Source organism: Sphaerodactylus townsendi, linkage group LG02 (assembly GCF_021028975.2).
Source record: "Sphaerodactylus townsendi isolate TG3544 linkage group LG02, MPM_Stown_v2.3, whole genome shotgun sequence".
NCBI lineage: Eukaryota > Metazoa > Chordata > Lepidosauria > Squamata > Sphaerodactylidae > Sphaerodactylus > Sphaerodactylus townsendi.
This window is the reverse complement of record NC_059426.1, coordinates 167,577,373-167,589,873: the sequence shown is the minus strand read 5'-3', so window position 1 is coordinate 167,589,873 and position 12,501 is coordinate 167,577,373. Positions and strand designations below refer to the sequence as shown.

At 46.0% G+C, this 12,501-nt stretch overlaps 1 protein-coding gene across 2 annotated transcripts in view; it reads left to right on the top strand.

The window, feature by feature from the left end:
• The window catches only part of NUDT14 (nudix hydrolase 14), an 82,820-nt gene that overhangs the window by 49,112 nt on the left and 21,207 nt on the right, over nucleotides 1-12,501 (top strand). The window contains exon 4 of one of the 2 annotated variants that reach the window (XM_048483264.1): nucleotides 8,283-8,292. The exons of the other annotated variant lie outside the window; for it this stretch is intronic. Within the exon in view, the coding sequence (XP_048339221.1) occupies nucleotides 8,283-8,292 (10 nt within the window). The remainder of the gene's footprint in view (nucleotides 1-8,282; nucleotides 8,293-12,501) is intronic. 2 annotated transcript variants of the gene reach the window in all.

Below are 12,501 nucleotides of genomic sequence, written 5' to 3'. Positions count from 1 at the left end.
ACGGTTAGACCTTACATTAGCAAAGCAGTTATGGGAGAAATCTCTGAAATCGGTTCTAGAAAAACCAAAGGTGAATACAGACAAACAGTTACTGTACCCAGTTACTATGCATATGTAAAGTGCAGCAAAGTCACAGCTAATTTACAGTGAACCTGTAAGGTTTGCAAGGCAAGAAATGTTCAGAGGTCGTTTGCTACTACCTGCCTCTGCATACTGGTGCTGGACTTCTGTGGTGGCCTCCCATCCAAATACCAACCAGGGCCAACCCTGCTGAGCTTCTGAGATCTGAGAAGGTCAGCCTAACCTTGCCATTCAGGTCAGGGCACAGTTGCGATACTACTTGCTTTCCCCCCATGTACCATATATCAACATGAACATTTATAATGTGCACATACATCAATCTGTGTAGCCAGACACCAATAATATACCAGTGAGAAAATACCAGTGAGTCTACTTTTTAACAGTTTCAGAGAGTAGCCATATTGGTCTGCAGTAGATCAGCTAGATGACAGGCCAGAGACACCTTAGAGACCAACAAGATTTTTGGGGTATAAGCTGCTAAGAGTCAAAGCTGTTTTCATCAGGTATCTGGAAGAGTTTTGACTCTCGGAAGCTTATCCCTCCCCCAAATCTAATTGATCTGTAAGATGCTACTGGACTTGAATCTAGCTGTCCATACAGTTTCCTTCACTGACCTGGATGGCCCAGGCTAGCCTGATGTCATTAGAGCTTGGAGCATAAGTAGTATCAGCCCTGGTTAGTACTTGGATGGGAGACCACCAAGAAAGTCCAGGGTTGCTATTCAGAGGCAGGCCATAGCAAATCATCTGTCTTTGTCTCTTGCCTTGAAATCCCTATCAGATTGCAATAAGTCAGCTACAACTTGATAGTACTTTCTGCCACCAGACTGTTTCATAAATGTTGTAAAGGTCCACCTGATGGAGTTGCCTGGTGAGGTTATGGGCCCAGGTGGGGTTGCCTGGCCCCTCTTGGCAACTGGTGGTAGCTTTCAAGAGGGGAGAACAGAGAGTGGTGCTGTTCAGGCCCACGCCATGACATAACATCCAGCTTAATGCAGAGGTGCTGGCATTGCATGAGGAGTGTTGTAGCACTTCCCTCACAACTGTACGGTTTCCATAGAATTTTGGAAACAGTGAAAAGGCTTGCCTTGACACAGTGTTGGCACTTCTACATCACACAGGAAGTGACATTATGCTGGAATGCAGATGCTGCTGAGTTTTGACAGGCAGTGGCAGGAATGGGTGGACGACTGCCTGCCATTAGCTGGTACCTCAGATCACTAGATCCTTGTCATACAGATACCCAAACTTATTTGGAATAAATGGCTCCTATTTCACCTCCCATAATTTATGGTGTGAACCCTTTGTGTTTATGCACTATTTGCATCACAGTTTCTGGAGTGGGAATAGCAAGCACCTGCTTTTCCATCATGAGAAAGAATTGGACAGTCTAGTAGCTCTATGGGATGGGCCTATAGGGAGCTGGGTATGTTTAGTTGGTGAAGAGAAGATTAAGAGGAAACGTAATAGCCGTGTTCAGATATTTGAAGGGATGTCATGTTGGCGAGGGAGCAAGCTTGTTTCCTGCAGCTTCAGAGAGTAGGACCAGGAGTAATGGGTTCAAGGTGAAGGAAAAGAGATTCCACCTAAACACCAGGAAAAACTTCCTGACAGTAAGGGCTGTTCGACAGTGGAATTCACTGCCTCAGAGAGTGGCGGAGTCTCCTTCTTTGGAGGTTTTTTAAGAGGGGCTGGCTGACACATGTCAGGAGTGCGTTGATTGTGTGTTCCCGCATTGTTGGGGGTTGGACTTGATGGCCCTCGGGGTCTCTTCCAACTTATGATTCTAAAGAAACTCCATATGTTATCCAGCTATTCCAAATGGAAGGGATTTCAAAGGAGTCCAGCAGAAGGATTCTTAAAAGAGCAAGGCATGCTTATACTTGGGCTGGTAAGGCTTCTCCGAAGACGGGTATTTTTTTTTAATAAACATGTAACAAGGTCTTTAACAGAGGCAGGTATCAATTATCTCCCTTTGCCATTGAGAACAGTACAAAGTGAGATCTTAAACAGAAGACAGAACATTTCAGGCTAAGCATTAAGGAAACGCTTTGTGAACCAGCTGTGGAGAGATATGTTGTGCAACAGTTATTGCTGAAGTTAATCGAGTGTAGACTTGTCACATCTTATCAGGGATGATACAGGGATGATAAATTCCCCCCTGCCTTTATGGAGGGGAATGTGCTAAATGATGTTTTAGGTGCTCTTTTCAGCTAGAGGTAATGGGCTGATTTGTTTGACTGGACCTTAAGTAGCGCAATGTCACTCTTATAACCTCCTTCCAAAAATAGTTTGTTTAGAATACTCAGTGGGCTTATTTTCTATGTTTCAGCATAGCTCATTGACTGGTGCTACCTTTTTGATTGGTAAGGAATAAGCCCAGAGCAGTAACCCATGCAGAGATGCAACAGACAACCTCCTCTGACAGCAAGTAATCCCCAGGAGCAGCAGTGGCATAGGAGGTTAAGAGCTCGTGTATCTAATCTGGAGGAACCGGGTTTGATTCCCAGCTCTGCCGCCTGAGCTGTGGAGGCTTATCTGGGGAATTCAGATTAGCCTGTGCACTCCCACACACGCCAGCTGGGTGACCTTGGGCTAGTCACAGCTTCTCGGAGCTCTCAGCCCCACCTACCTCACAGGGTGTTTGTTGTGAGGGAGGGAGGGCAAGGAGATTGTAAGCCCCTTTGAGTCTCCTGCAGGAGAGAAAGGGGGGATATAAATCCAAACTCCTCCTCCTCCTCCTCCTCTTCCTCCTCCTCCTCTTCTTCTTCTTCTTCTTCTTCTTCTTCTTCTCCTTCTCCTCCTCCTCCTCCTCCTCCTCCTCCTCTTCTTCTTCTCCTCCTCCTCCTCCTCCTCCTCCTTGTTCTAATTCTGGCACCTCCTCTGCATTAGGATCCAATGAGAATTTCCTGTCCCACACTAGCAGCTGACAGGAAAGTGGGCAGTCTTCTTAGTGGGTGGTGATTTTGTGCTTATGGGAGTCTCCAGTGATTCACTGAATTGCTAATGGCACATGAGTGCATGCCAGCACCAAGTCTGGGACTGGCAGAAATGGGATTTAGGAGGTCTCACCTGCACGTCACTCTAAAAGAATTTATGCTTCTACACGCTTGACAGTCAGATTATCCCTGGCAGGCAGGAGAGATCAGATTCGCCACCTCTGCGGCACCAGCACGAACAATTTTGTGTGCCATCTCAGCTTTGGATTTTTTTCAGGTTAATAATGTTTATGGAGTTTGTAGAGAAAACAAATTTCACAAATAACAAAGGGTTATTACAAAATGTGTTGCAAACAACACCCACGGGGAGCTTGGTGAAGCTAAACAGAGGAGGTTTCAAGTTTTGTTAAAGTTTTTTGTTTTGTTTTTTTGGCTGAGATTTTTTTTAGGCTGTAAGGTTTCATTGCTGCTCGATCCTGGGATGTGGGCCAAGGTATCTCAGAGAGAGAGAGAAAATATTATATTTTAAAATGCCCTGACAAGTACAGTATATTGTATACAGAATGTGGGCCCGATATTTCATTTCCCTTTATGTTTTGCTGCAATAGAGTTTTTACACACTGTACTTTATCTTTATTTATTTTAACTTTCCCCCGGCACCTCATTCTTTTATATGCTGATTAAACAAAATATTGCTCACAGTTCAAGCAGCAGTAACAAGTAGCAAGAGTTTATATTCCAAAGATAGATGCTCATGGGATTGTTAACACTTCTTGAAGTTTATAGTTATTCCTCATTCGCCTATGAGCCTAGCTGGGCTTTTTGCTTGCAGTATCCCAAGAAAGTTCTCGCAAGACTCAAATAATTTCTTCTAAGGAACTGTTTGTAGATGATTCTGTATGCCAGGGGTCTCCAACGTTTTCGTTGAGCAGATTTTCTAAGTAATGTAAAATATCCCAAATGACTCCCTCCTCTCATTCCCTGACATACTACCAAGAGTTGCTTTATCATAGAAGCAGTGTACGGACCAGGAATAGTATACGGACCTGAAACGAAGCTATCATCTAAATGGCCCAGAGAAAAATCTTACGACATAAAAGCTTGTCTTTAAAATATATGTTGTGTAACCACAAAATGGCTAGAGGGGAAAGCCAAGTGCAGGAGGAAAAGGGGGAGGGGTAATTTTAAAAATACAATGGGAAAGAGGAGTGAGAAAAAATAAAACCAACACTGTTGTGATATCGGCCACCGAAACAACGTTATTTTAATCTGCCCAGCCAATTGTACCTCAAGTGGCCAATAGGAAGTTTTGCTGGGCAATACCTACAGGCGCCACTTTGTAAAAACATGTGGTGGTCTCCAGGACAGGTATAGGCATACTGCCCATGAGCCCTGTTTGGGGGATTCCTGTTCTAGATGATGCACAAACTACTACCCGTTGGAGACCCCTGCTCTATGCATTTGGGGTCATAATTGATTAACTCCCCGCCACAAAGGGTTAACAAACATAATTATCTCCCTTTTAGTAGTAGTAGTAGTAGTAGTAGTAGTAGTAGTAGTAGTAGTAGTAGAAGGAGGAGGAGGAGGAGAAGAAGGAGGAGAAGAAGGAGGAGGAGGAGGAGGAGGAGGAGGAGAAGAAGGAGGAGGAGGAGGAGGAGGAGTTTGGATTTATATCCCCCGCTTTCTCTCCTGTAGGAGACTCAAAGGGGTTTACAATCTCCTTGCCCTTCCCCCACAACAAATACCCAGTGAGGTAGGTGGGGCTGAGAGAGCTCCCAGAAGCTGTGACTAGCCCAAGATCACCCAGCTGGCGTGTGTGGGAGTGCACAGGCTAATCTGAATTCCCCAGATAAGCCTCCACAGCTCAGGCGGCAGAGCGGGGAATCAAACCCAGTTCCTCCAGATTAGATACACGAGCTCTTAACCTCCTACGCCACTGCTGCTCCTAATGTGTGTACATCCTTCATACATACAGTGTTTTCCTACAACAAAGGGGATTTTTCTGTGATTTTTCAACCTGCATGTGCATGTGAGTATGCAAATTGAGGAATTATGGCTTTGTCGGGTTGCCAAGTCGACACTGGCCACTTAGGGTCCCCATGTCTCTAGCGCGGGGTGGGAGGGTGGCCAGATCCAGGTTGGGAAATTCGTGTCAATTTGCGGACAGAACCTGAGGGAGAACAAGGACCCCAGTGGGGTACAGTGCCATAGTAGCCACCCTACAAACCATCCATTTTCTCCAGGGTAACTGATCTCTGTAATCTAGAGACGAGCTGTAGTTCCAGGGTATCCCCAGGTCCAACCTAGAGTCCGGGTGTGCGGAGGGCTGCATCTTAAGTAGAAGAAGAAGAGTTTGGATTGATATCCCCCCTTTCTCTCCTTTAAGGAGACTCAAAGAGGCTTACATATTCATTTCCCTTCCCCCCTCACAACAAACACCCTGTGAGGTAGGTGGGGCTGAGACAGCTCCGAAGAACTGTGACTAGCCCAAGGTCACCCAGCTGGCATGTGCTGGAGTGCACAAGCTAATCTGGTTCACCAGATAACCCTCCACAACTCAAGTGGCAGAGCGGGGAATCAAACCCGGTTCTCCGGATTAGAGTGCACCTGCTCTTAACCACGACACCACGCTGGCTGTCAGTAGCCATTTGAACAGGTATTGGCCTTCGGGGGTGGGGTTGGAAAGCAGCATGGAAGAGGAACTAATGAGAAGAAAAACGAAAAGGAGAGAGAGGCTGTTTTCAAGAGCTCGATGGCTCATTCATACTACCAGTTCTGGATTTTCTCATGACTCATGTGCTTAAAATCCAGTCTCTTCTGGCCCACCTGTCAAATTCAAAGTTTCCAATATCTGGGGAGGTGAAAGGTAAAAAAAACTTACTCTACAGCTGGCAAAGTCGCCTCTATCTCAGTGGTTCTCAACCTTCCTAATGCCACGACCCTTTAACGCAGTTCCTCATGTTGTGGTGACCCTGGTCCGCATAAGTACATTGTGGCGCCAACCCAGAGGTGGGATCCAACCAGTTCTCACCACTTCTCTAGAAGTGGTTACTAATTTTTTCTGAGTGCCAAGAAGGGGTTACTAAAGCAACCTCCCTGCCCAATAGGGACTGGAGATGCAAGTGTGCGGTGACGCCACTGTTTGAATCCCACCACCATCGGAACCTGTTACTAAATTTTTTGGATCCCACCACTGGTTAGAGCGCCCACTTGTTGTAGGGAAAGTAATTCTTAGATTAGGGTTTCTTCCTCTTTACCTTTTTCCTGGAACAAAGCTGTGAACTGGAGATGCTTGAATAAATGTAAGTTTTACCTTTTATATTTATGTCTTGGGAAGTTTCTAAAAAGTGCACTCACACACACTACTGGGCTGATCCATAATTCAACTAAATCTAACAGATACTGGGGCTTGAATCTGGAGCCTTCTGTATACCAATCAGATGGAAAGTACAGCCTGTACCAACTTACTTTCACCCCTGGAGTAATATGCTAGTTTTTTGCCTTTCTTTAAGCCCTGTTGGCTCCAGCAAAATGATTAAGAATTCCTCCTAGCGTGAAGTGGGATCAGAGGTGGGATCCAACCAGTTCTCACCACTTACTCATTTTTTCTGAGTGCTGAGAAGGGGTTACTAAAGCAACCTCCCTGCCCAATAGGGACTGGAGGTGCGTGTGTGCGGCGGCGCCACTGTTTGAATCCCACCACCATCGGAACCTGTTATTAAAATTTTTGGATCCCACCACTGCGCCAACCCCATCCTGTATTTGTACGGGATGTATGTGATGGGGTTGGCGCAATGATGTCATCACGCCGGGTACTTGTATGTGGGCGTATCTGTATGTGGGCGGACCTGCCTAGAGACGGATAGAGGAGCAGTGTCTCGGTTCCTAAGACCATCGGAAATATGTGTTTTCCTATGGTCATCGGCGACTCGTGTGAAAGGGTCGTTTGACCCCCAAAGGGGTCGCGACCCACAGGTTGAGAACCGCTGTTTTATCTGCAATCTGTGGTCCGGGAGCTCTCAGAGGCTCCAGCAGCTTGAAGCGCCATTCCACCGAAAGTCTGATCAATTTTAATCTCAGCAGCGTTTTAGACGAGCTTAACTTTCCTTCCTATGAAACATCTCAAGAAAGCAGAAAGACTTCCTGGTTGAAGAGAAGCCGCAGCAGTGAGCGAGTCGAAATGCTCAAGGTTAAGTTAAAACATGCCTGTCCCAGTGAACGTAACCCGGAGGGTGTTGTTGCTTTTGTGTTCTTCCACACCCACATAGGTGAAAACGTATTAAATAGGCTTGAAATCCATATTTCCATGGGCTGCATTTCTGGAAAATGTTACAAAGGCTTCCACGCTTCCATTCAATGCATTTTTTTCCCTAGCTGCATTAACAGAACGCTTAGAAATGGAAAATTCTGGAATGACAATTACGTTTGGACATGAACGCCAAACGTGCTCAAAATGGGGTAATGTGACTCATGACACAGGATTCACTCCCAGGCTGGCCTCATGAGGCCCTGCCACATTTTGTCATCCCTGGCACTGCCCCATATTGGTTCTATCATGGGCGCTCCCGGCCTTAAGACTGGGTGCCACCAACATGGGGTTTCAGACTGTTGTTATTTGATTTGTTATGCTGCACTTTGAATGTTAAATCTTTAGATGTGTTTTTAAGTATTTATTGGATGTTATATAGCAGTGATGGCGAACCTTTTTGAGACCGAGTGCCCAAATTGCAACCCAAACCCCACTTATTTATCACAAAGTGCCAACCTGGCAATTTAACCTGAATGCTGAGGTTTTACTTTAGAAAAAACTGGTTGGCTCCCTCTTCCTCCACCCCACCCGCTCGAGCAGGATCCAGCCTGCTCTGGCCTCCAGGAAGTTCCGCGTGCACCGCTCTGTGCCTCTCTAGCATCTCTGCCTCCTCTGAGCACCCCCCCGCCCCCCGGGAAGCAGCCACATGGAGCAAAGGCAACAGGCCCGCCAGCCGAGCCCTCCCTGCTCACTGCGGTGCGCGCACGTCGTGCTCAGTGGCCCAGGCCAGCCTAGATATGTGTGTGTGTGTGTGGGGGGGGGGTGATGGTGATTTTCCACCACCACCCCGATGAACTCTGTGTGCACATGCCCACAGAGAGGGCTCCAAGTGCCACCTCTGGCACCCGTGCCCTAGGTTCGCCATCACTGTTATATAGTGTATTGTGAACCACCTAGAGCCCTTTGGGGATGAGGCGGTCTATGAAATCTAATTGATATGGGGGTGCATATGAGCACATGATGCGTGTGTGCGGGGCAATTGGGCATGCTGGCAGGGGCTGATGGGAATTGTAGTCCATGAACATCTGGAGATCCGCAGGTTGCCAACCCTTCTAGTTCAACAAGGTCTGCCCTATTCAGCAGTAACTCTCCAGATTCTCAGGTAGAAAAAGGTAGTTGCACACAGCTGCTCCTTGAGAGCGTCGAACCAGAGATGCCAGAGATTGAACCTGGGATCTTCTGCATGCAGAGCACCCCCCCCCCCCCCCCCCACAATACAGATGCAAGAAAAAAAGGCATCAGAGTGAAATGACAAGGATGAAAATCAGCCCCGGCGCAAGACTGCTCAGCTCAAGCCTGGGGAATTATTGCTGAAACAAAGGACAGCGGGCCACTCCAGAAGCGTTCCCACTAAACTGTGGTCTGCTTTAGCGGAGGAGACGTGCAAGATGGGGCCTTTCCCCACTTTTCCCTCTACCGCCGTCGCTGCACGCTACTCACTGCGTGTGTCATTTCTGGCGTGCGCCCTGGCTTCCCCAAGACCCCGTGCTCTGCTCTGCGCGGGGTTGTCAAAAGACGCCATTTTCTCCAGCTCCAGGAATGACGTGGGCTGAGGGGGTGCGACAGCGGCAGCGTCGGGGCGGCTGCATTGTCACCGCCCCTGCAGTGGGGAGTGCCCCGGGACCCCGCGCTACTTGAGGAGAGTAGCACAGGGCTTAAGGTAAGTGGGGAAAGGCCCATGGAGTGGCATTAATGTTGGGACTGTGTGCTGGTCAGGTAAACCAGAGGATTGGAACAGGTAGCAAGCTGCCAGGCTCTCTTTCCAAATACGGGCATCCCCGATGACAAATTCAAAGTTCTGGGAGCGCTCCAGTGCCCCCATAGTCCTTAAGGTTTAGCAAGGCTGGGACAGTTCCCCACGACAAAGTGATAAGCATGTTGCATTATTCCCTTCAGAAAAACGAATTTTGCCTTTGCAAGTGTGGGGAGTGCCGTATGCAAATCGGAGCACCCACATTAGCAGAAGAGCAATTTCTCTCTCTCTCTCTCTCTCTCTCTCTCTCTCTCTCTCTCTCTCTCTTTTCCTAGACGGTTTCTCCAGGCTATGTCATTATTCATAACGCTATCGGCATCCCATTGTACCTGAAACATGGTTTTGTTGACTGTTTGAATTCTCCTGGGAGGGAGCTAGAACAAAAACAAATTGTATGCATTTTTGGCATGTTTGCACATGAGACCCATTGTTCGGGGCTGTTTGATGTCAATTTCAGATTAAATTCTTGTATAGGCCTCTTGCATTCCAAGGAAAGTCGACTCTTTTCCTGTTCTTGTGTTCTGCTTTGGCATACTGATAACATAATGCATTGGTCAGGCTAATCTCGGCTGCATTATGTCGCCAAATAGGCTGCCCCTACAATATAGGGAAGCGGTTGTGGGTTCTCTGTTTTTAATGAGCTTTTAACCCACTTGCGCACGTTGCCATGCTTGTCACGGACCAAATCCTAGCTAACTGGAATTCACACAGCCTCAAATCGCATTATTTTTCTAGTCGCCATCGGTTTTTCTGAACTCTTTCTAAGCCTGACATTTCTGGATAACTTCCACCCAACCGAGGGTTCGTTGCATTGAATGGACATCCCATTACCTGGACCCCATAAGAACATAAGAACATAAGAACTAGCCTGCTGGATTAGACCAGAGTCCATCTAGTCCAGCACTCTGCTACTCGCAGTGGCCCACCAGGTGCCTTTGGGAGCTCACCTGCAGGACATGAAAGCAATGGCCTGCTGCTGCTGCTGCTCCTGAGCACCTGGTCTGCTAAGGCATTTGCAATCTGAGATCAAGGAGGATCAAGATTGGTAGCCATAGATCGACTTCTCCTCCGTAAATCTGTCCAAGCCCTTTTTAAAGCTATAACCCCAGTTATAACCCCAGTTACTTTTTAAAGCTATAACCCCATAAAATAACCCCAGTTATTTTCATTTTGTCATTTCATTTCAATTGTATTTATACCCAGCCCTATCCCCGAAGGGCTCAGAACGGCTAAAACACAATGAACTATACATGCCGGCAATATGACAAAATACATAATAACAACAGTACATACATATGGCTAAATAACCTAATTTCAAATGGCGACTTGATATTACAGGCTATACAACTTCTAAAACTCTAAGCAGCAGTACTCACAGTAAGATACAGCTAAATCCATGCAATACCTAATACCGTAAAATAAATCAGTACATACAATGGATCGATACATACAAAGGATCAACAATTTAACAACAACAGAGTAGCAATAGACAACAAGCAAATAGAGTTATATTGATACATCTCAACAATGCTATCAACGCATCAAGATACACTATAAACTTCATGACAACATATAAGCAGTAAACGTATTTAACAAATAACCAATAACTAAACATTTCCAATAACTAAAACTGCCCTGAAAACTAAACTACCCTATAACTGCTGCAAAAATAACCTTATTGAATTACTTAATACTAGACTACTCCTACTAACATGAGGAAAAGACCACAGTCCCTAACTAAATAAGACTAACAAATTCACTGACAATTCCTAATAGCCTGTGCGAACCCCTTTCAGAAATGGAGAGTAAACAAAATTCATTTCAGTCCCTTTTGTCATCTGTTGAGAAAAATTAGATTGCGACTTGAATCGCTGACTCATTTTGTTTTTGTGCAGATAGTTTGGTGAGCTTCGCAAATCTTTGGTGTTCCAGCGTTCCCTGTTGTCTCAAGATGGCACAGAAAGGAGGCAGTTGTAATGACAACACAATTTCATTCAAGTTTAAATCGATCTTGTTCCTTAACTTTGACAGCTTGGTGCCCTGATTGTTCCATCTGTTCCGAACACGTCTCGAAGTGACTGAGACTGAGGAAACATAACAACTCATTCTTCCATTACTTGATGGATGTTAGCTTAGTTTTTTCCCGTTTCTCCTTGTTATTTCTTTCTCCCTCAATATCAACGCTTGATTTCATGAGTTGATTATTCATCACTAACCATGTCATGGTGCTTGGGTCAGATATATTTTAGAAGAAACCCCAGAAACCACACAGCCTCTCAGTGGAAACCATTGGGGAATGATTGTGGTGGATTATTATTTTTTTGTCCAGAGATGGGAGGCTGGGTGAGAGATGAAAGAAATTGAGGGAGGTGTTGAAATGTACGTGAGGCTTGGAGGGCAATTCTCCATGCACGTTTAGTCAGAAGTTTGTATTGTCGAAGGCTTTCATGGCCAGATTCAACTGGTTCTGGGGGGTTTTCCGGGCTGTGTGGCCATGGTCTGGTGGATCTTGTTCCTAATGTTTTTCCTGCATCTGTGGCTGGCATCTTCAGAGGTGTATCACAGAGGGAAGTCTGTATAACAGTGTGTAATAGACTTCCCTCTGTGATACACCTCTGAAGATGCCAGCCACAGATGCAGGCGAAACGTTAGGAACAAGATCCACCAGACCACGGTCACACAGTCCGGAAAAACCACCAGAACCAGTCAGAAGTATGTCCCTCTGTATCCCATGGGACTTATTTCCAGGTATTTCCACTGATAATGTTTTACCATGACTTTTATGTGTCAGTGTTCATTGGTACTGAGCACCAGTGCTTTTTTGGGGTGGTCTATCAAGTCCTGAGAAGGGAATTTGTGGAAATCAGAGCAGCCTATGTATGTGAACTACACTGTTTATTACTTGAGAGTGGAATTGGTAGAAATTGAAGCAGCCTTATGGATGAGGAAAGCACTGTGGTTAAGAGCAGTTAAGAGGACTCTAATCTGGAAAGCTGGATTTGATTTCCCCACCTCTCCCCATGAGTGGTCGACTCTTATCTGGTGAACCAGATGTGTTCCGCACTGCTACATCCCTGCTGGGTGACCTTGGGCTAGTCACAGTTCTTTGGAACTCTCTCAGCCCCACCTACCTCACAAGGTATCTGTTGTGGGGAGAGGAATAGAAAGGAGCTTGTAAGCTGCCCTGAGTCTCCTTATAAGAGAAAAAGGTAGGGTGTAAATCTAAACTCTTCTTCTTCTTCTTCTTCTTCTTCTTCTTCTTCTTCTTCTTCTTCTTCTTCTTCTTCTTCTTCTTCTTCTTCTTCTTCTTCTTCTTCTTCTTCTTCTTCTTCTTCTTCTTCCTCTTCTTCCCAAATTTGAATTTACTTGATCTGCTTGGTAGACTCCCAAATTAGAGTCTGCCACTCTTAAACACTACAC